This window comes from Humulus lupulus, chromosome 4 (genome assembly GCF_963169125.1).
Source record: "Humulus lupulus chromosome 4, drHumLupu1.1, whole genome shotgun sequence".
Taxonomy (NCBI): domain Eukaryota; kingdom Viridiplantae; phylum Streptophyta; class Magnoliopsida; order Rosales; family Cannabaceae; genus Humulus; species Humulus lupulus.
This window is the reverse complement of record NC_084796.1, coordinates 246150675-246176533: the sequence shown is the minus strand read 5'-3', so window position 1 is coordinate 246176533 and position 25859 is coordinate 246150675. Positions and strand designations below refer to the sequence as shown.

At 34.1% G+C, this 25859-nt stretch overlaps 2 protein-coding genes across 3 annotated transcripts; both read right to left on the bottom strand.

The window, feature by feature from the left end:
- Window positions 1-3027: 3027 nt before the first annotated feature.
- Window positions 3028-4919, bottom strand: LOC133833128 (putative disease resistance protein RGA3). Its single transcript, XM_062263385.1, has 2 exons — window positions 4595-4919; window positions 3028-4436 (listed from the first exon to the last, which is right to left on the bottom strand). The coding sequence occupies exons 1-2, from the start codon at window positions 4917-4919 to the stop codon at window positions 3028-3030; spliced, it is 1734 nt and encodes a 577-aa protein (XP_062119369.1).
- An 8054-nt stretch (window positions 4920-12973) lies between these two features.
- LOC133831561 (disease resistance protein RGA2-like) lies at window positions 12974-19449 on the bottom strand. Of its 2 annotated transcripts, XM_062261922.1 has the most exons (5): window positions 19035-19449; window positions 15753-18887; window positions 15560-15660; window positions 15313-15378; window positions 12974-13305 (listed from the first exon to the last, which is right to left on the bottom strand). In XM_062261922.1, exons 1-3 carry the CDS (start codon window positions 19335-19337, stop codon window positions 15610-15612), a joined length of 3489 nt encoding a protein of 1162 aa, XP_062117906.1. In that variant the 5' UTR covers window positions 19338-19449; the 3' UTR covers window positions 12974-13305; window positions 15313-15378; window positions 15560-15609. The 2 variants fall into 2 exon arrangements, with proteins under 2 accessions (XP_062117906.1, XP_062117905.1); XM_062261921.1 differs by lacking the exon at window positions 15313-15378 and having other exon boundaries at window positions 19035-19448.
- Between the last annotated feature and the right edge of the window lie 6410 nt (window positions 19450-25859).

Below are 25859 nucleotides of genomic sequence, written 5' to 3'. Positions count from 1 at the left end.
ATAGTAAATGAAAAATGTGAAATTTATAATTAACGGCAAAATGTTAAATTTATAATAATGAATATTAATCATAATGATTAGTGGTGACATTAAAAATAAAAAATAAAATTATATTGTTGTGATAAATTTGGCCATGTTATATTTTATATCAAATTAGACACTTTTTAAACAACAGTGGGGTAGTATGTTTTAAAATGTATTAAAATATAGTAATGTACCATTTTTTTTTTACTATATTAGAGTTGCTCTTACATAATTTGGATGTTGTTATTTGCTACTTTTAATAAAAGTGTAAAAGCATCTCCAATGGAGTGCTATAAAAGTGGTGTGTATTCATTTTTTAGCTCATTTTTATAAAATTAAACTCTAATAATGGTTTAAAATATATGTCAAATTTGGCACATGGCACAAAATATAGCATGTGTCAAATTTAACCCACAATGAATCACTTTTTTTAATTATTTATTTGCCACTTATTAATACAAATTATTAATTTTTAATTTATCTTTTAATAAAAAAATTAATTATTTTTATATATTATATATAAATATTAATAGTTATATTGACTTTTTTAGCTAGTTTACACATTATGTATTAGAGTACAAATACAAAAAATAGGTCAAATATATCATTCACACATAATTTATCTATTTTTAAACTAAATTTAACGTAAATTATACATCATCCATTAGAGATGGTCTATCTCTCAATTATGAAATGTTGTTTGAGATTGAAATCTCTCTCCCTCACATATCATTTTAGTCGACTCTTCTAAGCATAATAGTACCATATTTTTAAGACTCCAAAACCAAAGCTAACTACCATAAAGATGAAAATTTACAATGTATCATCAGCTTATGATGAAATAGGCTTTGACAAAATTTCACATTAATCTTAATAAAAATATTCAATAACAATACTTCATCAATTTCTAGTTGAGTGTTGCTATTTGACACTTTAAGGTCTCCAACACCTTATGAGGTGACACTCCATGATTGATTAGCGATACCTCATAATACTTATTAAATTCAAATAAATGGGATCCGATATTAGGTTGCACCAATAGTAGTATACCAACTCCTTGTGGTGTTGGGCACCAATGGTGCCCCTTAGCAATTCTCTTTCCAGATAACACTCTCTAGACTCTGCACCAAAATTCACAATTAATAGAATCAAACAATGATTAAAAAAAAACATGTTTTTTTATGTGGGATTCATGTGATGAACTAGAGGAATAGAGAAACTTCCATGTTGTCTTTTTTGTAAACACCAAGGAAGTGTTTGGTATGGGGTAAAGTGAAGGTGGGAATGAAAATCTAAAACATTTCTTATGTTTGGTTCAACTTTTTAGGAGTAATGTTAATAAGTTTTGTGGATCTCACGTACGTGTATTTTAAAGGTAAAGTGAATCAAAACAAACACACCGCAAGTGTTTTGGATGTCATTCCAACACAGTTTTTTGGCTACTCATCAACAGAATTGAAGAGTTAATAAAGTTTAATTATTTATAGAAATCTAACAGTCATGTATTAATCCTTTTTAAAATCAGATTCAAAACCCAGGAAGCTGATCCATACTTTGTGATCTCATTACAGCAGCACATCACATAAGACACACTTTGTATCTCACTTAACCCTACTTACTTGTTTTTATATGACATAACAGAACCACACAAATTCTGACACTCAATAATATTGAAGCTCAAAACAATTTAAAAAGCACAGAAAATAAAAAGTATATGAATTGGACTGTTTGTATTATTATCCTCAAAATTGAAATGAATGCAATGATGAGTGGTAATTTATAGTACTCTGAGGTGTACGACTCTAACAAAGAATAATCTATACAAGTAATACACTAAACGTTATATTCTGTGAATCAATTATTCATTTTAACAAAACAATAACTAGCCAAATAAAAATGTAGAATATATCAGGTTTTGATATATTTTGTGAGCTGAACACATGTCAGTCATGTTAAAAGGAAAAACTATTACTTGTTCAAATCAAACTCATGTTTGCACTCTAATATTTATTTAGTAATTTAGCATAATTGGTTCCTTTGAATCAAGGTCGGCTATAAGTGGCAAAATAGATTATTTTTAAAAAAATTATATATAAAATAATATTTTTCAAATCTTTTTTAGGATTTTGTGTAGGTAAAAAAAATTATATTTTAAAAAAATTTAAAGTCTCATTCTGAGGGACCTTAGGCGGGACCTTAGGCACAGGCCAATCCTGCATGTGCCCAGGGCCGAGTTTGGTTTGAATCACCAAACTAATCATAAAAAAAAATGTAGGATCTAAAAACAATATCAATACCCATAATGTAATAATTTACACTAAAACCATATCTTGTTGAACCCTTTAGAAACATAAAATGCAGGGTTTGGCATTATTAAATCCCAATCATTGGCTCAAACAATGATAATCATTAGTAAACATAATATATATAATGCCTTGAGTTACATATTATTCTCCACCTCTTAACGTGATATCAATTTTAAATAAAGAAGTGAACCTCTAAAAGGCCTTAACTACATCTACTAACAAAATCCAGATAAAAAATTAAATAGATATTTACAATTATTTATATAACATAAAATAATTATAAAAATACCTTATCACATCATCAAAAAATATCAGATTTCAAAATTAATATACTTGAATTGGAAACGTTCCTGAAATCCCAAATTTCCCATTTTTCTGAGTTTTCAACAATAACATTTTGGTTACTTATAATGGTGATAAGTTATCAATTTGTTACTTTTTCACAAAAAGGTTTATTTTTAGACACTGGCTCAAATTTAATTTATCACCCTTAACGATAGGAGCAACACTTGGTGAACAATCTTTCATCCGAAATCTCTCTAAAACTTTGTTAATGTAGGTTTCTTGAGATAGACCTAAGATGCCTTTGAATCTATCTCGATGGATCTTAATGCCAATGACATAAGACGCATCACCCATATCCTTCATCTCAAAGTTCTTTGAGAGAAATTGCTTCACCTCATGTAGCATGCACTTATCATTGGTTGCAAGTCAGCTTAGGACAACTACATATATATAATTTAGAAAGAGAAGGGAGATAAGGCAAGGACATGTGTTTGTCTTCTTCATTTGCAGCAACAAAAGAATGATCAATTACAATCTCTCTCCACCATCCCTTTAGATTAGGCAACTCACCCAAGTCAAGTTCTCGTAGAGATGGCAATATTGTCTTTGTTGTCCCAAATAAGTCTTCGTTGAAAATATTGTTGGATATGTACTCCAAAGACTCCAAGCTCCCTAGTTTCAAAACCTTGAGACCGTGGAATCGATTCAATGAAACTAGATACTGACATTTCTTACAATCAGTTAAAGTTAAGTCGACCAAGTTTTCAAGTGATGAGAGCCAGCTAGAGAGCTTGACACCCCCATAATTGCTTATATATAACACTTGAAGATTTGGGTGTGGCTGAAGGGCATCCATTGACATTTCATAACCAATAATGGCATCTGCTTCAACAATTTCAACATCATAATACCAGCTCAACCTCAATGATCGAAGGTATTGTTTGTCCTTTAATTTTGCACTCCCATATTCTTCTACCACATCTTTCTTATGGCTCACATTTACAACATCCAATTCGCCTCTCAAATCATTCAATCTCAACAAATCTTTTAGCTCACCAACATATCTTAGGACGGGTTTCTTGTTCTTCTTCAGTACATACTTCGATAAAGTTTGAAGATTAGTCAGCTGGCCTATTCCACTCGGCATATACTCTAAATTATAGCAATTATCAATTTCAAGATGCCTAAGGTTGATGAGTTTTTCAATATCTCTAGGCAATTCTCGAAACTTGATGCAATTACTCAACTTTAGTGTTTGCAAATTCACCAAATTGGTAATTGAATTCGGCAGTGCCTCTAGATGTTGATGATAAGAAAGACCTAAATATCTCAAATGCTTCAACCTACCAATTGAATTCAATGAATTGGTTTTCAACCCTTTCAAATTCAGAGAGCGTGTGAACAAAAAATTTGATACTACTGCATCTAGCTCAACTTTGGAACAATATTTGTCAAGGAAAAGAACTGTTCGAACCTTCCTTGCTTGAACCAGCCAAGTTTGACTTACTGAGAACGAATCACGTTCAAAGGACACATGGTGAGTATTTTCATTGATGTTTCCTTGACAATGTGAATGGAAAGTAACACATTTTGCACCAAACACAAGTATTGCAAGATCATGCATGAGATCATGCATCTTGCAATGTGTTATAACGCCACACTGATCTACTTCAACATCTTGAAAGAATGATCCTTCCGTTAAATTCATAAAACATTCATAACCCACCTCCTCCAAACATTGATCTTGACTTGTATTTGATAACTTGAGAAATCCTTGTGCCACCCAAAGCCTAACTAATGTCTCCACCTCAATTAGATAGTCTTTAGGAAATAAACAACAATAGGCAAAACAAAGTTTCAAATGGGAGGCTAGATGATCATAGCTCAATCTAAGGGTGGGCATAATATCCTCTTCACTTGCCTGTGGTATTTATGAGATTCCTTATTCAAGGCTAACCACTTTGACTCTAAATTTTCACCATACAACAAATTTCCTATTGTTCTTATTGCTAGTGGGATCCCTTTGCACCTTCCAACAATCTCCCTTCCGATCTTCACAAGATTAGAGTTTTCCGGTTCTTGTCCGCTTTTAAAAGCCACCCTTTTAAACAAAGTCCAAGTACAAGGAATCCTTTTACTTCGAGTTGTAACCAAAACTCTACTTCCATTTGCACCATCTATAATCAATTCTTCTAATTGCAACCACTTAGCATGATTTTCCTCCCATACATCATCAAGTACAAGGAAATATCGCTTACCACCAAGTACTTCTCGAAGCCTCTTTTGCAATTGTTCCATTTCCATATTTTCCAACTTCTTATCATTTGTTGCGGACGTAATGATCTTTTCAACAATCTGTTTCAAGAATTAACGCTTCCCAATTCCCGCTAATCTCAATATTCTCAAACACCAATAAATCATATCTCATTACCCTTTAATTCTCGGTAATGCTCTAATCATTAAATTCACCCTGAGACTCACCCCGAGCCCCGAACTTAAACCCATTATGACTAGACCGAACTCTTACAACTCATGATCGTCTCATGTCAAATAGCTCGAACCAATCCACCTTATAATGTGGCTATATTAATTAATCACAATCATGCACCCAAAATATACAACTACGCCCTCAGTGGCCAAATCACCAAATTACCCTCATAATTAACATATGAGCCCATATGCATGCATTCACCATCATATAATAATATAATTCACGTAAACATGCATATAATCATTAAATACTATAATAAATCAATTATGGCCCTCCCGGCCTCCTAATCAAGGTCCTAAACCTTATTAGGAAATTTGGGGCATTACAAGAGTTTTCCCGACTACCTTGACGGATACTGCCCAGGAATGGTATTGGAAGTTTAAGCCAAACTCCATTACCTCTTGGGAGGCATTCAGGAAGGAGTTTTGTAGACAATTCAGCACTGCCCGGACTCCACCAGTTTATGCCAACCACTTGGCAGATATCAAACAAGGAAAAGATGAGTCTCTAAAGAACTATATACAGAGATTCATGAGAGAAGCCAATAGAGCAACTGCTGTAGGAGACGAGGGGAAGATGGTTGCCATATCCGCTGGGATAACTTATCGGAGTCCTTTGTGGGATAGCATACATAGAAATCCAATTTCAACACTTCAGCAATTTCTTGACCGGGCGGACAAGTATATGAAATTGGATGATGCAATAGAGAAAGGGGAGAATGGCATAAACAATTCGGGCAGATCAACTGACTCTCCTAGTGATGGTGGAAAGAAACGTGGAAATAATGGGTATGACCACCATGAGGAAAAGAAAGCAAAGTTGAATTCAAGTGAAAAGCCAACCAAGTATGAGCCTCAATTCACTAACTACACCACTCTCTCGACCAGCCGAGCAGAGATATATCTTGCTACTCAAGAAGAGGTTCCCTACAAGAAGCCTCCACCCATCAGGAAAGAGATGAGGAAGAGAGATGAGGAAGAGAGACACGAATGAATGCAATCACCTCAAGGACGAGATAGAATTTCTTCTCCGTTCGGGCAAGTTGAGGAAGTACCGGGCAGAGACACCCCAAGGAGAAGGAGGTAGCAGCAACTCTGGTCTCAAGCGACAAAGATCTCCACCCTTGCAGCCCGGACCTGTGGACTTTACCTTAGACACTATATGTGGAGGTCCACACTTGGCTGAGGAAAGCAACGAAGCAAAGGAGAAGTATGCTGAGTGGAAGTGCTAGGATCAGAGACCACTAGAGTGGTGAGCACCGAAGGATATATTATTTTTAAATACCACTTTCAGAGTAGTAGCTTGATTTCGAGTTGTTAGACTTGTTATTTAAGTTTGGTGTATGAGCTGGTTATTTGCTAACCAGTCATTTTATCTTTGAACAACTTTGGTTGATTAAGACTCGTTATTAGACATGTTTTGTCCTTTTTAATTTACGAGTAATAAAAGAGACTACGCGCAGCGTGGTCGATTCTTGCTACAAATATGCATGTGTGTTAGTTATCCGAGCAGTGTTCAACTGGTCGGTAAAATCGGACAGTGTTCAACTGGTCGATACGTTCAAGCAGTGTTCAACTGCTCGAATATTTTCCATATATTCTATGTGTTTCACGAGTAATTAACTGCTCGAACAGATTCTGTCAAGTAGCAAGTGACTAAGGATCTTTCAACCCTCAATCACCTGGGGGCACATGGGGTATACTGGTATGTAATTTAACACAGGCAATAAGAGCACGAGTTAATATATCTGTTTTTAGGCTGACTTGTAAATTTTCAAAGTCCAAAAAGGCCATTAAGCTAACTTGTTTGACAAAGCTTAAGTAACTTGGAATTTTTAAAAAATTTCAAGTTAGGAGAAGATATTCGTGTGACAATAAACATTATGCTCATAAAATGTTAGAGCAATAAGAGTGTGAGAAAGTATACTTAGTATGGACTTATGAAATGCCTAGAATTTCTAAGTTAGAAAACTAAGTACTCATGCGAAAATATAAGGCATACATCAGAGTGACTTTACTATTCACAAAATACTTATAATTTTTTAAGTCTAAAAAGACTTAGAATGTTTTAAGTTAGAGAAGAAAAGTAAAGTATAAATGCCAATAGCTCGGTTGTACGAGAGAAATATCAAAGCTGCTAAGCAACAATTGTCTTCACAACAAAAAAGAGTAAACTACTGGCAAGGTACAAAGTCTAGCTTATCAGGTGCAACGTTTTCCTGGTCGGGAGAGATACAGCTTCCCTGGTCAGCTGAGCATGTACCACTGGTCGAGTAGGGAACTCTATTGTTAAGCATGTATCACCGATCAACTTCCCTGGAGTGAATCAAACAAATACATGCAAAGTAAATACTACATAGTGAAAAAATGTCTTTGAGAGGAGAAGTTAAGTTTTCACCAAGATTGATTGAGAGAAATCAATCTCTCAAAATAATTATGGGAGATTCGAGCAAGGTGCTTTGGTGGTTTTTTGTAGGGAAGGACTTAAATGGCTATGCCATGTGCCCAAGCAAATGCCTAAGAGTGCCTAAAGGTGCTTAAAGTGTTTAAAAAATGTGGTGTCCGAGCATACACCTTGAGATGGCCGATCGGGTGCATCTTGGTCCGAGGAGCCGAGAGATGCCGAGGAGTTGTGTTGTGTCCAAGCGGACACTTGGGTCTGAGGGGGCTGTAGTGCGTCCGAGCGGCTGTGCCAGTCCGAGGAGCTGCTGCCGCACCTGTGTCCGAGAGGTTGCGCCTGGTCCGAAGGGAGGAGATGTGTCCGAGCAGCCAGGCCTGCATTTGGAAGGTGATGCCTTGGCGTCCAAGTGGAAGAAAGCTGAAGTCCGAGCGGCTGGAGGAGATGCATCCGAGCGGCTGGAGGAGATGTGTCTGAGCGGCTGTGACAATCCGAGGAGATGCGCCTGGTCCGAGGAGCCCGTGTGCGTCCGAGCCGAGGAGAGGCAGCATGGTCCGAGGGGTTTGTGTGGCCATGACCGAGCCCATTACCAAGGGTCCGATCGGATGCATTTGGGGGCAAGGAGTTCACCCATGGTCCTGTAACGACCCACTAATCTAGACTAATTGGACCATTATCGAAACTATACATAAAACTTACGTTTTTACGAAAATACCATAATTTATTGAGTAACTTGCAAAATAAGAGTTATTTACAAATAAACAGAATACTAAGAAGGATTTTGGGATCCCATTGTCTTTAAAACCAAAACATGATTTAAAAATAAAAGACATTACATAATAATGCGGAAAATACATGTAAAACCATAAAAAAAACATAAAAGGAGACTACATCCTCGAATCGATAACGCTCGGCCCCTTGACTCCATTCATCATCGATACACATCCTCCCAAGCATCACGAATCTTACCGCCTCTAAGCTTATTTTCCTGCACATAAACAGAAAGGAGTGAGCCTAATGCCCAATAAGGAAAATCTAACACAAAGTCACATACATAATTTCATAAGAAAACATAAAGACTTAGCATAATACATATAACATACACTTATTATAATGGCCATTATTACTTGGGGTCCCATAGACTAAACAAGCATATGCCCATGGGGTTAATGGGGTCCTACTAGCTAAGTAGGTCATATGCCCATAACCCATTTGGGGTCTTGTTAGTCATATGGGTCATATGCCCAAGCCTACAAACATACACATATACATATCATAACACTTTTAATAACATAAACATATAGATAACATAAGCACATAACATATTAATTCTAGCCTATTTTCCTTACCAAAGTTACCGGGATAAAATGGACTGAGTTAGGACTTTTGGAACACTCCTAAAACCACAATGAACAAGGGTGAGTCTAAAGAAAGGAGATGAAATGAAAGAGAATAGGAAGACTAAACCATTAAAAGAAAATATGCTTACCACCACTTAAGTGCTTAAGAACTTGGATTCCCTAACCAAAATAAGAATAAGGTTAGGGGACTGAGTAGAAGGTTTTGAGAAAAGAAATAACATAGAATACAGAAAGGACTAGAGTTTTGGGTTTACCTCAAAGATTGCAAGATCAATCTAACATCCACCGAAATACTATAGCACTCACTTCCCAAAGTGTTTGATAAGCTTATGATGTTTAAGCTTATAGTTTTTCCCCAAACCCAGTGTTTACACTCTCACACTCACTTAACACTAGCAGCCTCTGAACTTAGAGCAAATGGTGAATAATGGCTGGGTACTAAGTCCTATTTATAGAGTTTGGGAATGAAAATATCTTGATTTTACTTGAATAAAAATAATGGCTTTTTAAGTGAAAATCATTTGAATAATCGTTCAGCAGAGGCTGAAGACTCGTTCAAAAGATGCTGGACTGTTGAAGGAGTTTGAATGGCTGAAGGGAAAAGAATTCAAAAGTATTTGAATTCATGCTGGTGGAGGCGATATATCGCCCCCTATAGGCGATATATCGCCTGGACCTTTGTTCCCGAGGCGACCGTGCATCGATTCGTGTTTTCCGTATCTACGTGCTGCGACATATCGCCCCCTATAGCTGCGATATATCGGCATACGCTGAATATTTAAACACGAATTTACACATTTTTAGCTGAGTTTGAATGGAGTAAACAGCCTTGACTAAGCCCTCAACGTGCTCAAAGCTGCTGACTGACCCTATACATTCAAACTTTTACCCTTATTTAATTTAATCCTCAAAAATACTTAATCCTTAATTACCATTCAAAACATGTGCTTAAAATCCTATTGGTTGATGTCTAAACCTTATAATATAATAATATAATCCTTAATATCAGACACATTAATCAAACCTTAGGTTATACTTAATATTCTTAAACTATAGGTTAAACTTAGAAAATCTATAAGTACTACTATGAGTGTCCAAATAACTCCCGGTCTGAACCAAAAATCCAAAGTAACAATGATAACACTAAACATACTATAATACTACTAAGCAATTAGCTAAGTAAAGTTCTTGGACTCTACAGGTCCGATCGGATCACATTGTTAAAAAAAAAAATAGAGCTCGATCACCGAGATTGTAATCCTAGCGCAACCAAATCGAGGGTACTCAACAACCTGTCTCGGATACCATGATAATTTTGCAAAATAGACAAAAGGAGAATTGAGAGAGAATCAAAAGGGAGGCTATGTTTTCATTATATCAAGAAAATAGAGTTTGAAGAAATCACAAAACAAGTTCAGTCGTGGGAGTTTACGTGAAAGTTATCAACCGGATAGGAGCTTTTGGATGACCTCGAGAACATTTAGCTAGAAGAAAAGTTTATCATACAAGAAAAATCGTATAATAAACTTAGGGGGCAAATGTTATCCCCAAAAAATGGAGATCAATGACGTGGCAATAGAGGTGACAAGTGGCAGTACATGGTCTGTAAAAGACACATTAATAAGTCAATAAATATATTGGCTCCTCAGAGTTGTGATAAAGTGACTTGGCTTAGGAGTAGCTCAGTAAGCCATGTTAGACCAGAGATGTGTCATGCTAGACCAGTATGCCATGTTAGACCAGAGATGTGTCATGCTAGACCAGTGTGCCATGTTAGACCAGAGATGTGTCATGCTAGACCAGTGTGCCATGTTAGACCAGAGATGTGTCATGTTGACCAGACCAGAGATGTGCCATGTTAGACCAGAGGAGTGCGTGTCCTACCAGCCAAGTGCGTGACTGTCCAGTGAAGGTGTGTTCAACCAGATTGAAGGTGATATGGATCAACTAGATAGAGCATGACTACATCAAGATTCCCAGAAACGGTTTCAACAAGAATCTGTCTTGGCATACACGGGAATCTCTCATTCTTCCCACAAATTTGGTGTTCTGTTACATTTTGAATATTTTTGTAATTTAAATGTAATAAATATAATAAAATATCCTGATTCTAGGGGATAACAGATGTATGATCCTAAGCCTATAAATATATGGCTTAAGGGATTAGAAAAGGGTTCTTCTTGGGAGACTTTTGGGAAATTTTGGGTCTGAATTTTCTAGAGAGAGAAAGTGCTTGTATCTGAAAGAATTTTTGTATTTTTGTAATCTGCACTGATGAAACTCAGTTGACTCAACTTCATCTGATCTTGAGTGCAGATCTATAATCACAACTCTAAGTGGATTAGGCTATTACCAACATATTGGGGCTGAACCACTATAAAAATTGCGTGTGTTATTTACTTTCTTTATAAAATCGTCTATGTCGTTTAAATTCTCTTGAAGGTTTTATCATTTTTGACATTCTCGCGTCGTTGGCCAAAAACGCGGTCAACATTTGACGATATCAAGAATAATCCCAAGCTTACCCTCAATTTTCTAGTTCTTCTTTGGCTTAAATGCCATTGTATATACATCAAATCAAATTGATCACTCTGCAACTAGATTGCCTATGACCTTACATGCATGGTTATCTGTATGTAATGGCAATGAAAGCCTAGACCCATAGTATTTGTTGTTGTAACTGATACACAAAGGTGAAGAGGCGTTTCGGGTGGCAGTGGCAGTGGGATGAGTTCAGGTCAAAGGCAGAAGGTGAAGAAGATGACAGAGTGGAGAGCGGTGGAGACGGAGTAGGCTAAAGTGGGATGTGTTGATGAAAGGATAGTTTAATTTTTTTTAATAGCAAGAGTTTCTCGTAACAACAGTCTGACCAATGTTACTTTTTGAAGAAAAAATTAGTGTACACTCGGTTTTAATGTCATACAATGCAATTTTTATTTAAAACCAATCACATGCTTAAAAAAAGAGCCGCAGGGGTGTACGCCCGCACCAAAGAAATACCCTTAGTTTTTTATTTTATTTATTATTTTTTTTAATATAGTTCAATTCACGGTGAAATCTTACTTGTTCATTTCTTAAGTTAAAACAGCCAAAGAAATATATAAATAACAATTTACTATTTTTAGATAGAAACGACAATTTATGTACTGAAATCACAACTTATATATTAGATGTTTTTAAGCTGTAAAATTGAATTTGCAAAAAAATATTGATCTGTAAACATTGAATCTTTCTTGAGTTTTCTACCATTTGAACAGGTATTTTCGAGAGTATTATAAAACAGCTTGTTTTATAGGTTGATGTTATTATTGTCGAAGTTGGTTTTGGGGGAGAACCTGATTCAACAAGTGTGAAGTGTGTTCAATTACAGTACCACGTAAACTTCTGTAAGTTTCAATTTTAAAACAGCTATCTTTCTTTGACAAGATGATACCAAGAAATATGTGATAATAAAGACAATTAGTCTTCTCTGTCTCTACTTTTTTGTCATTTTGAATAAAATCTATACTGAGACATTGGGTGTGTTTTTTACCCCAATAAATAAATTTCCTTGTCTTTTAAAGGATTTTTCTGGTGAAAATAACTAGCGTGACCTTGTTTGATACCTGTGTTTAGTTAGCTGTTTCTTCAAAAGGGCATGCACCTTGGTCATACCTGGGTTCTTTGATTATATCTTGGTTTTGCTATGGCTGCTTTAACACTTGACCCTAAGAAGTTGTCTGGTGATCATCAGTCCCTTTGTAAATCAGGGAACTGGGAAAAGTTTACCAAAAATGTTTGTTAAGCTTCATATATTCTTGCTCTTATTTTGCTAGAATATAAACCCCAAAGCTGCTCATCCTAAAAACCTCAACTTTTATAAAATTGTGTTTACTTTTCTCATGTGGGCTTGTGCCTTGAGCTGTCTAAATGGTTCTCTAGCTAGTTCCATTAAGGAAAATGAGAAATTCTATTTAAGCTCGAAAAGATGGATCCTATCTCAAGGAACATATCAAAGCAGGTAAAGATAATGAGAAATTGAAACAGTAAGATTTCATTTTTATTGGTGGCTTTATGTATTATAATATCAGGAACAGATGGCTTGCCTTCCATAATTTACAAGAATAAAATGAAAGTTAAATAGTTACCAAATTTTATATTAAAGAAGCTACAAGTTTCAGCAATACATTTTGAAGAGCAGTTTATGAGGTTTTAAACCCAAGATCATGCCAATAACAACTACTAGACATGTGAAGATTATATATATAATCTGTAAGAACAATACAACCAAAGTCTCTGATAACCAAACAAATTAAGTCAGCACAAATCAACTTGTACTCCTAAAATCTGTTAATCTATCAATGCTAACCTCCCAGCAACATATCTTCACTTGGAAACTTAGTCTGCCAAAATTCTCCATTACCATAAATTTCAGTCAGTTCTTTCTCAATGTTTAACCATCCTGCAATACAGATCATCACCATTACCAAAATGTCCCAAATTTCCTTTTAGATTTGCATTGTAAGAACAAGGACTAGCAATAAACTTGCACATCTACCTGAAAACTAGATGTTGTATTCATAGAACATTGAATCTATATTACTGTATTATCATACTCATAATCTTGTATCTTTTGTTCCTTAAATATATGATTATGCAGTACACCACGAGATCCCATATCCCAAGGATTAGTGCATAGAATTAACTAGAAATGAAAAATCAGTATAAAGAAAACTATAATTTCACAGTAACAGCAGATTTCCAAATATGTAACTAGTATAGGACCAATCTCTATAAGAATGTATAAAATAAGGAACATAGCAATAGAACTTTCCAATTTTTGGATCACATTCAAAGAGTAAAAATAATCAGCCACTCTCTAAAGTTAGGCTCACTCAAACCATTTATCCAATCAGTACTGCAATTAATAGATCAAAACACTTAAAAATAGGGTTCTTCACCAAAGTGACAACAAGAAGAGGTCAGAAAAATGAACAGAGACACAAAAAAGCTTTTACATTGAGCATAGTCCCCATCTTAAAACAACCAGATTTCACCATAAAATATCTCAACATTTTTATTAAAACAAAAAAACAGAATTACACTGCTAGACTCCATCCCAAGGATATAATACATAGAATTAATTAGAAATGAAAAATTAGCTGTAAAATCCCGGTTTTGAGGGATTTGTTTCTATTTTTAGTTTATTGGCATTTTTGGTTTTAGTCAAAATTAATATTGTATTTATTGATTAAAACCTGTTTATTGTGTAATATTCTCTGCTGTAAATGTCTCTTTCCGTATATAGAATAAATCTGGAATTATCTTGGAAATATTCTTGTCATTTATTCTTTTTGTCTCGGTTAGGAAAGTCTGGGTATCTTTTGTTTCAGCAGAATCCGGTTTTGTCAAAACAGATGGATATTTACCTTATTTAGAATTATCTTGTGCATCAAGTAATCAATGGTGAATATTCTTTATTTATGCTTTTGTTTTTCTATAAAAGATTTTAACCTACACGATTAGGTTATCACTTCAGAGATTGATTTCATATTTTGTTGAAGTGCCGTTTTCATGTGTAGAGAGCTTTTGTCCTAGAGCTCTTTGTTTTGTTTTCTGTTTTTCTTGCATATGTTTGTTAACTGTTTTGCAGGTAAAACTCTCAAGGACACCTTGTTTAAGAGCTTCGGGAGAAGCTTGTAGTGTGAGTCACTCTTCGGGAGGATTAGTGCACGGACCAGAAGTTGAAGGGAGTTCAAGTTTCTGAGTCATTTGGAAGTGTTAATAGGAAGTGTCAAATTGCTGGGATTGCGACAATTTAAAGAGGGAGTCTTTAAGATTGTATAAGTCAATTGGTGATTGTAATTTGAATAATTCTTATCTAATAAACTTCATTCTCTGGGCGTGGCCTCGTGGATTAGTAACAACCTGCAAAGGTTGTTGATACCACGTAAAAATTCGTGTGTCCTTTATTTTTACGTTTCTGATTAAGTAATTCTGTTGACACATATCATACATCTGTTTAAGCATTTCCGCAATCTGTTAAAACGTGGTTTTACATACATCCTTGGATTAATTATTTGAATTAATCAATTAATTTAATCCAAATAAGAGAATGTCATTAGCAAAAATAAACCAATAGTTTAACAGTAACAACAGTTCTCCAAATAGATCAAAACACTTAAAAGAGGATTCTTCACCAAAGTGACAACAAGAAGAGATCATAAAAATGAACAGAAATCCAAAGAAACACAAAAACGTTTTTAAATTGAAAACCATCTTAAAATTACCAAATTTTACCATAAAAGTTTTCAACAATTTTATAAAAAAAAAAAAAGAATTACAAGGATACTGCAGAGCAAATAAAACCAACTATGTGAAAGAAAAAAAGAAAAGAAAAGGATGTCTGCTTTAAATAGAAACTATTCAGAGTATAAGTTATATGAATAAATCATGAAATCAAACTTACTGTATATATGAATGATCCAACATCCTCTAAAATGAAAATTGGTAACTTGCTTAATTAATTCACCCTCTGTAAAGCGTATAATAAGTTTTAAATAAAACAAGTGCAATTATATATAACTAAAATAGAAAACTTGTTATCGTTTTTCTTTTTTGATTTTTTAAAAAATATATATTTTCAAAGATTGGAAAGTATTCTTATAATAGTTATTAATGAGAAAATGATAAAATAAATAGAAAAATAATGCTACCTATAAATATGTATCATGTATGTCCCATCATCTTCGATTCCTTGCAACATTTATAGCCCAAACTTCTTGAAGGGGTTGCATCCCTTTATCTCTGATGCATTCTGCAAGGGAATATCAAAGAATAAAATGATAAGTGCTCTGTTTTAATTGAATTAGAAAATAAAAACAAGATCTTTGAGATTGAAGAATCTACCTCATTTTCTTCTCTGTTGGGATTTGGAAATAAGTTTAAGTGTTGTATATGAGAAATCTTATCCCAATCTTCACCTATTTCCCTTTTGCATCTCTCCAATAACATGTGACAGCAATAAATAGTCAGTGTGTTCAAAGAGGTGAGGCTTCGAATTCCTTCAGGGAATGATGTCAGATTGGGGCATTGTTCTAAGTGAAGTGTCTTAAGTGATTTGAGGTTGTGGATCCACTCCGGAATTGTTGTCAGACTATTACAATATCCAATATGAAGTTGTTGCAGACTTGTAAGATGTTGGATACCCTTAGGAAGAACAGTCACTATATTTGGCAACTCTTCTAATGACAGCGAGTGGAGTCTTCCATTTAGGGCTTTCCACATAATGCCATCATCACCATTAAGCATGTCTGCTAACCCCTCGCAGCTTGAAATTTCCAGATGTCGAAGTGACGAGAGATGTAGAATACCTGGACACAGATCCTTCAATTTAGGGCAACCCCGAATATCCAATTTATTGAGAGAAGAAGTAAGGCTCTCGAACCAGTCTGGAAGACATTCTAGATCCTCAATGTTAGTTAGACGTAGTCTTTTCAATTTGGAGAGAGGAGAGAAAGAAGATGTTGTTGTTGGGAATACTACTATTGATCCAGCACTACTACTCATCATCTTCATTCTTAATGTCTCTTCCAATGGCTTCAAGCTGCTGTTCACCAGAGTCAGCTGTTCCAAATGTGGGTAAAGTGGCATGCAAGTCAGCTTAGGACAACCCAATATTTCTAAAGTTGAAAGAGAAGGGAAATAAGGCAAGGACGTGTGTTTGTCTTCTTCATTTGAAGCAACAAAAGAATGATCAATTACAATCTCTCTCCACCATCCCTTTAGATTAGGCAAACTTGACAAGCAAAGTGTCTGTAGAGATGGCAATATTGTCTTTGTTGTCCCAAATAAGTCTTCGTTGAAAATATTGTTGGATATGTACTCCAAAGACTCCAACCTCTGCAGTTTCAAAACCTTGAGACCGTGGAATCGATTCAATGAAACTAGATACTGACATTTCTTACAATCAGTTAAAGTTAAGTCGACCAAGTTTTCAAGTGATGAGAGCCAGCTGGAGAGCTTGACACCCCCATAATTGCTTATATCTAACACTTGAAGATTTGGGTGTGGCTGAAGGGCATCCATTGACATTTCATAACCAATGATGGCATCTGCTTCAACAATTTCAACATCATAATACCAGCTCAACCTCAATGATCGAAGGTATTGTTTGTCCTTTAATTTTGCACTCCCATATTCTTCTACCTCATCTTTCTTATGGCTCAAATTTACAACATCCAATTCGCCTCTCAAACCATTCAATCTCAACAAATCTTTTAGCTCACCAACATATCTTAGGACAGGTTTCTTGTTCTTCTTCAGTACATACTTCGATAAAGTTTGAAGATTAGTCAGCTGGCCTATTCCACTCGGCATATACTCTAATTTATAGCAATTATCAATTTCAAGATGCCTAAGGTTGATGAGTTTTTCAATATCTCTAGGCAATTCTCGAAACTCGTTGCAATAACTCAACTTTAGTGTTTGCAAATTCACCAAATTGGTAATTGAATTCGGTAGTGCCTCTAGATGTCGATGACAAGAAATATTTAAATATCTCAAATGCTTCAACCTACCAATCGAATTCAATGAATTGGTTTTCAACCTGTTCAAATTCAAAGAGCGTATGAACAAAAAATTCGATACTACTGCATCTAGCTCAACTTTGGAACAATATCCGTCAAGGAAAAGAACTGTTCGAACCCTCCTTGCTTGAACCAGCAAAGTTTGACTTACTGAGAACGAATCACGTTCAAAGGACACATGGTGAGTATTTTCATTGATGTTTCCTTGACAATTTGAATGGAAAGTAGCACATTTTTCTCCGGACACAAGTATTGCAAGATCATGCATGAGATCATGCATCTTGCAACGTGTTATAACGCCACACTGATCTACTTCAACATCTTGAAAGAATGATCCTTCCGTTAAATTCATAAAACATTCATAACCCACCTCCTCTAAACATTGATCTTGACTTGTATTTGATAACTTGAGAAATCCTTGTGCCATCCAAAGCCTAACTAATGTCTCCACCTCAATTTGATAGTCTTTAGGAAATAAACAACAATAGGCAAAACAAAGTTTCAAATGGGAGGCTAGATGATCATAGCTCAATCTAAGGGTGGGCATAATATCCTCTTCACTTGCCTGTGGTATTTCTGAAAATTCCTTATTCAAGGCTAACCACTTTGACTCTAAATTTTCACCATACAACAAATTTCCTATTGTTCTTATTGCTAGTGGGATCCCTTTGCACCTTCCAACAATCTCCCTTCCGATCTTCACAAGATTAGAGTTGTCCGGTTCTTGTCCGCTTTTAAAAGCCACCCTTTTAAACAAAGTCCAAGATTGATCTTCGTTAAGTATTCCCAATGCATGTGGCTGGTCTTTGCTAGCAGTAAAATCAGCAATCTTTTTACTTCGAGTTGTAACCAAAACTCTACTTCCTTTTGCACCATCTATTATCAATTCTTCTAATTCCAACCACTTAGCACGATTTTCCTCCCATACATCATCAAGTACAAGGAAATATCGCTTACGACCAAGTACTTTTCGAAGCCTCTTTTGCAATTGTTCCATTTCCATATTTTCCAACTTCTTTTCATTTTTTGCGGACTTAATGATCTTTTCAACAATTTGTTTCAAGTCAAAATCATCGGACACACACACCCAAATCTTTAACTCAAAATTTTTTTGGACTTGCTCATCATTAAAAACACTTTTAGCAAGCATTGTTTTGCCCAATCCTCCTATGCCGACAACGGCGATGATTGAAACGTTATCTTCGCCGCTCTCCAACAAAAGCTTACTTATTATAGCCAATCTATCCATGTCCCTCCCGATAACATCTTCCTGACGTACATAGGAGTGAGTGTTGTCTCTCACTCTCCTAACACTCAGAGCCTCTTCACGCCCTGTCTCCAAAAGGAAGTTTCTATCATTGGAAATGGCTTCTAGTTTTTTCTTGATGTCCTCTATTCTACGACCAATCTTGAACCGAAAACCAAATTGGTTGGAGCTGGAAAAGAAAGTGCACATCTGTATGGATATGATTCAGTAGACTAAGGTACAATTTCATTGAATAAACCAATACAATACAATAGATAATGAAATTCAAACACAATCTTATTATGAGATTTAATAAAAGAAAATAAACTACAAAAATTAATTCACTTTATGAAATACCTGCTTGGAAATCTGATTTCCAGACATGACCTGGCGTCGCAAAGCTTGAGTGTTGATCTCGTCCATCAAGTTGTCGGCATCATCAACAGCGCCGCTGAGCCTCTGGAGCCAGTTCTGAACTTGGTTGTTGTGTCTCTGCTTCTTCTCAGCGTCGAGAAGCACTGCTTGGATGGTTGAAATGGTTTGTCTGAGTTGATCAAGCTCATCGTTGACACCCCAAAGCGAAGAGATTTGTCTCACAGCTTCAGATCCCAAACGATCAATGATCATCTGGGCAATGGGAGAGAGAATCCAGTCCGCCATGGCTTAGCTTGACTTGAAGACCGAGAGAGAGAGAGAGAGATAATAGAGTTTCACTTCACAGTAGCTGAAGACTAATAATTGAAGTTGAAGTTGAAGTTGAAGGTATGTGATGTTATTAATGGTCTTATTATTCTCAATCAATCTCAACCACATATGTTGTGATATTTTGCCATGCATGTACAATAGTTTTAGCCTTAATCATATATACATATGCACACAAATAACTTTATATACACTACTATTCTCAATTAATTTTTATTATTTGTAATAAATTATTGAAAATTATTCTTGGCATCAATCACGTTTTTTTAGTTTTCATTCTTTATATTTTTATATTTTGTAATACTTTTCTGAAAATAGATTTTGTATTAGTTTCTCAATTTTTTCAAATAGTATTATTTAAATTTCTAAATATTATTATTTTATTTTATTTTTTTAAACACATAAATAAAATATATAAAAAAAATAGTTAATCAATCTTAAAAGAAATTGGACACTTAATTTATAACAATATTAAATATGACATTGAAAAAATATATTTTTATGGCATTTTAAAAAATATTTAATAGTTTTATAAATTAAATTAATTTTTCATTAAAAAAAATTCTTACATGTAAATTTTTAATATTAATAACTGAACTATCACGCGATTATCAATATTTATAATATACATATTTATTTTTTATTTTGTAAATTTTTTCTATAATGCAAACTTATAACTAATCATATATATATGCAAATAAATAAATTTATATACTCTACTATTAAGTTTTAAAAAATATGTATGAAATAAAAAAGTATAAACATAATAAAAGTTGATAATATCTAAATAATCCAGATAATATAGATATTAATATTAATTATAAAACAACAATGTAGATAATAATATTTTTTTAATAAAACATTAATTTAATTTATAAAAGTATTAAATATTTTTTTTCTTATGTAATGTTTATTATTGTCATAAATTAATTGTCCAAATATTTTAAAAATGATTCAACATTTATTTGTATTTTCAAATAAAAAATAAACAAAAATAACATTTAAGGATCTAAATAATACAATTAAACAATGTTAAGAACTAAACTGATATAAAATTAACTTTTGAGACTTAAGTATCACAAAATATAAATAATGTAAATAATGGCAACCGTGGCTGAAAAATACTCATCATATAGAGTATGGCTATTTACTAGTTTTTTTTTTTTTTTTTTTTTACTGAGTAAAATATGAATAATTACATAATTATGGCACAAATATTCGATTCAAATTTTTTGAGTTGTATTAATTTTGTAGAAAAATATTTAAACATCTTAAAATAGTATTACCGTCCCTTACTATCTCTTACGTAATCTTCTATTAAGTGGCATTTATTTATCACATTCTTTATAGTCAACGACAATCTTATGATTTTTTATTTAAAAAATATCATTATAAATTAATTTTAAAGTTGGAAAAATAATTTTTTATTGGATGTAAAATATATTTTGAAATAAAAAAAAATAAGAATTTAAACTTATATAATTTATTAAAAATAAATAAATATTATTGCTCTAATTTTTCATACCTTTCATGATCTAAATCAAAATCCACAAACTCTTCATGTCATATATTCATATTAACATGATTCTTAAATAAAAATATTATTTAAGTCAACAATATCATTTCATCTAATTATACATAATATCATATGATGCTTAGCTTACAGTATCATTGTTATTTCTAATTTTAAGGCTAATTCATCTCTTCATTTATGATATATTCGACATCCATATTATTTAATGTATATTATTAGTTCAATATTTTGAAAAAATATATATATTTATATAAATAATTCTTTGGAGGTGTTGGAACACATTACATTTTCGTATAAATTAGGGGTGTGCACGGTGTGGTTTGGGCGATTTGACCACTTTTTAATACACCACGCCACAAGTGCGGTTTAGTAGTTAGAACACACCGTGCGGTGTGATTTTGTTGCACCAAACCGACCAAACCAAACCATTTTTTGCGATGTGGTTTGGGTGGTTTTCCACGGTGTAAGTGTTTTAAAAAATATGTGTGAGATAGAGAGATGATAGGGAGGAGGCGCAAATGAGATGAGAGAGGAAGGAGTTGTTATCGTGTATGATGTGTTAGAGAATAATGTTATACCCTAATTTAAGTGGACTCCTAATTTAAGTGAGCTCTAGTTTTATATTGGGTTACTAAAAAATAGTATATATGTAAAGTTTAATTTTTTTTAACATATTCGTAAGTATATGGTGCGGTGTGGTGCAAACCAAAATTTCACACCGCCAAACCGCACACCGCACCGCACCGCGCGGTTTAGCTAAGATACAAACCATACCGAACTATTCCACTTTTGACACCACGGTTTGCGGTGTAGTGTGGTACGGTGCGATCGGTCGCCGCAGTTTGTCAGTTTAGATGCTCACAATGTCCTAAAATTCTCTTCAATGCATAATTTAAATTTTGTGTTGAATTTGGCATAACAAAATAATTTAATTTATTATTTGGTCTAATATTTATATTTGTGCCTCAACATACAAAATAAAAATCAACTCAAAAAGCTAATAATAATTAATAATCGTTTAATATTTATCAATAATATAAATACAAAAATTAATAGTTTACATGTTTTTATTGTCTAAATAATAGCAATATAGTAAATGAAAAATGTGAAATTTATAATTAATGACAACATGTTAAATTTATAATAATGAATATAAATCATAATAATTAGTGGTGACATTAAAAATAAAAAATAAAATTATATTGTTAGGACAAATTTGGCCATCTTATATTCTATATCAAATTAGACACTTTTTTTTTGGTCGGGAATAGATTTTATAACTATTCAGAATGTAACGGAAAAAGAGTACAAATTGGAGGGGGGTTTCCTCCAACCAGCAAAACTCATCGTCTAGCCTAAGGGCATGCTTTGCCAATCCATGGGCAAATTATTAAATTTTCGGCCAACATGTGACAGAGTTGCCCCCGGAAAAGTAGACAATAAAGTTTTAATATTTGAAAAAATAATCCCCAATTCATTTTGATAAGTTATGTTATTATTTAAAGCCAAGACAAGAGAAAGGGAGTCAGAAAAGATAACATCCAGCTGAATTCCAAGCCTTTGAGCCCAATTGAGTGCGACCAACAATGCTATAGCTTCTGCTTGAAAGGCTGACAACATTCCTGCAAAATAATTCATAAGAGAGCTTAGGCAAAAACAAAACTAAGGGATTTCATAGGAATTGAAAAGACTATAAACAAACCTTCCTAAAGAACAATAAGATAACCTTAACCAAATGGATGAATCCCTTTGGTTAAGTTTTCAAAGATCGATATAACCATTTACCTTTTTTGCTCACTTATAGGAATGCCTCTTATCAGTTAATTTTGAGATTTTCTAGTAAGTTTTAACTTAAAGAACAACGACACTTACCTTTTAAGGGCTTAGATAAAGCTGCAATAACTTCCTACTCTGGGGGAGGATGATTACTCCAAATCCTATCGTTTCTGTCTGGTTAGATAATGCAGCATCTACTGATAAGATATTGGATTGATTCCCCGAATCTTCTCTTCTTTGATTTGTAGATGTTGCATTTTGTATGGGTTGCTCAGCCATTCTCTGTGTACTTCTTATCGACTCCCAATATCAGGTTACCCATTCAAACACTTGGTGTCCTTGTCTTGCTGGATGTCCATGGGTTCTTTTATTCCTCTCAAACCAAATTGCCCAAGCTATGATGAGCATTTTTTGAAAGTTTTCTTTTTCCAAAATTTCAGAGGCATAGAGTAGAATCTCCTTAAAGGAAATGTCCTCTTTCCTATGTGACATGAAAGGATAATCCCACCGATCCCATATTTCTTTAGAGGAAGGACACCAAAAGACAGCATGTGCATCAGAATCCTCTCCAAAACCACATAGTGGGCAAACACAGTGTTTAGAGATATTTCGTCGATTTAAACCTTTAAGAGTGGGAAATATTTCATGGTAGCCTCTCCAAGCAAAATGTAGAATTTTACTGTTGGGTTTTATGCCCTTATAAAACCATGTCGGACATGTAGCATGATTTCATATTATCAATAAAAGTAGTAGAAATCATTTAGTTTGACAACCGTGTTGCTTGCTTGTTTTATTACATGATTATTGAAATAATACAAACATTTATAAAATCCCGAACATATGGATAGTTACAATTATAGTGACTAGGTCACAGTGGATTATAGTTGTAATTATATGTTCAAAAGAACGAGTCCTAAGATTAGATCAGTGCATTGGATTTTCACTGATTAGGCAATCTACGATATGATCTACTTACACATTCAGGGTGTGATGTCTTGTCCAAGGCATCGACCAAGTAGATAAGATCGGATGTATTTAGTTACATCGGACTAGGACCGATATTGATTATTGATTGATAAATAAGTATCGTTGTTATCAAATCTAATCAATGTCACAGCGTTGACCATATATTAAGTCGATCTTAATTCTGAGTGATAATATTCTACTAATTATATTATTTAAATCTTTTGACTTGTTCGTTACCAGCTTACCCTACGGTCTAGCCCATACTTACATCTTGGAGATTTATTAGTGTAATTGAGTGGGAGTATTATTCATAGATACGAAATCTATAACTTCTGTATGAGAAGTGAAAAGATGATTTCCTTAATTGCTTTGTTCAAAAGGTTAAATGATTGAGATCTCATTTCTGTGATTAAGTTCACAGAAATATCATTTATAAGGAACTTAGTGGGAGTTAAGGATAAAATACTGATGAGGGGTAAAACGGTAATTTGCACCCAGCTCGTTAGTAAGTCATCGATAGAGGATTGACTGATTGTAATGGTTATAACAATGGATAACGTATTTATGGTTTTGAAAATACATTCTATGAATTCAAGAGTTCAATTCCGAGTCTATAGTGGAGTCACGAGGAATTAATAAGGTAGTGAAATTATTCGTAAATAAATTCACGGTAACTTGTTGGAGCTTGATTTCATGGATCCATGGTCCCCGCATCACCTTTGAGTAAATCATCTAGAATGTCTCAATTAATTGATTTAATTATCAATTAGGATTTTTAAAGTTGACTAGGTCAATTTTGGAAAATTTACAGAGATATGAGATTTAGAGAATAAAAGAGAATATTTGGGTAAATTTATTAATATTGATAAATTGGTATCAATATAAATAAATAATATTAAATCAAGTTTCAAATTATAATTAGTTAATTTGAATAAGGATTTAATTAATTAATTATAAATAAATAAAAGGTTTTGAATTTAGGCCCAGTTGGGATTTAAGTTCAAAATAAAGAGATTGGGCCCAAGTCCATTTATGGCAGCCCAAGGCTTTTATTTTTTTTTTATTATTTTTAATTTAAATAAATCCCATTAAGTTGCCTATATAAGGAATATGATATCTAGGGTTTTCAGAAGCAAGTCAGTCTCAGTTGATTTGGGTAAGTGAAAACCTAGACACTCTAATCCTTTCTTAGCCACAATCTCTTCTTCTTTTCTAGATCTCTATCTCATGTGTTGAGAACCAGCCCACACTAGTTCTAGGTTGATCAAAGGCTTGGTGAGGAAGACTGTGTTGCTGATCTTGTTCAATCTCTTGATAATACTCTGCTACAGAAAGGAATCAAGGGTTAGAGAGATTGAAGGATGGAGTTGTTCCAGTTCCGCTGCGTAATGTAAGTTTTTACTTTACTTTGTATTTGTATCAATTTCATAGGAGCATGTTCTAGGAATTTGCATGTTTGTTTGATAATATGTAAATTGCATGAAAATAAATAAAGATCCTGCAATGAGTTTTTCCAACAATACGTGGTATTTTGATTCCCCAAAAGGACTTCCACCACATTGCTATTAATGTAACAGATGAAGATGGCAGTGTAGTGTCCATAGCTGAGGCTAGATTATACCCACTTTTGACAGAATAGTTCCCATGATTTGTATAGTGCCAGAGCCACGAATCTGGACGATCAAATTGAGTTAGAGGTATGGTTAAGATGTTTTGGGCATCAGCAACATTAAAAAATTGTTGGACTCATATCATGTTCCATGAACCAGGAGTTTCAATGAGATCATGTACTCTAAGGGGATCAGATATATCGATTGTACTTGGGAGAAAAGATGGAGGTCTTGGGATCCATGGATCACTAAAGTCCAAAGTTTCTTTTCCATTTCCTATACGTCTTCGTAATCCTCTTCGTAAAAGGTCCCTACCCCAGATGATACTTCTCCATGTTATTGAAGGATAATGACCTTCTCTAGCCTCCAATATACTTGTATGTTGATAGTATCTTGCCTTGAATACTTTTACAAGAAGGGATGTAGGGTTTATTAGTAATCACCAAGCCTGTTTTGCCAGAATTGCCTGATTATACTGAATAAAACCACGGAATCTCAATCCTCCCTCACACTTTGGTCTACACATTTTATGCCAAGCACGCCAATGAATTTTCTTTTGTTCAGTAGTAGAACCCCACCAATATCGGGCTTGTA

Coding starts and splice junctions, on each gene's coding strand:
- LOC133833128 (XM_062263385.1), bottom strand. CDS start 4,919: ATGGAAATGGAACAATTGCAAAAGAGGCTTCGAGAAGTACTTGGTGGT. Junction 4,437..4,594: donor AATAGGAAATTTGTTGTATG/GTGAAAATTTAG, acceptor TATTTCCTAAAG/ACTATCTAATTGAGGTGGAG.
- LOC133831561 (XM_062261922.1), bottom strand. CDS start 19,337: ATGGCGGACTGGATTCTCTCTCCCATTGCCCAGATGATCATTGATCGT. Junction 18,888..19,034: donor GAAATCAGATTTCCAAGCAG/GTATTTCATAAA, acceptor ATATCCATACAG/ATGTGCACTTTCTTTTCCAG. Junction 15,661..15,752: donor CCAACAGAGAAGAAAATGAG/GTAGATTCTTCA, acceptor ATTCCCTTGCAG/AATGCATCAGAGATAAAGGG.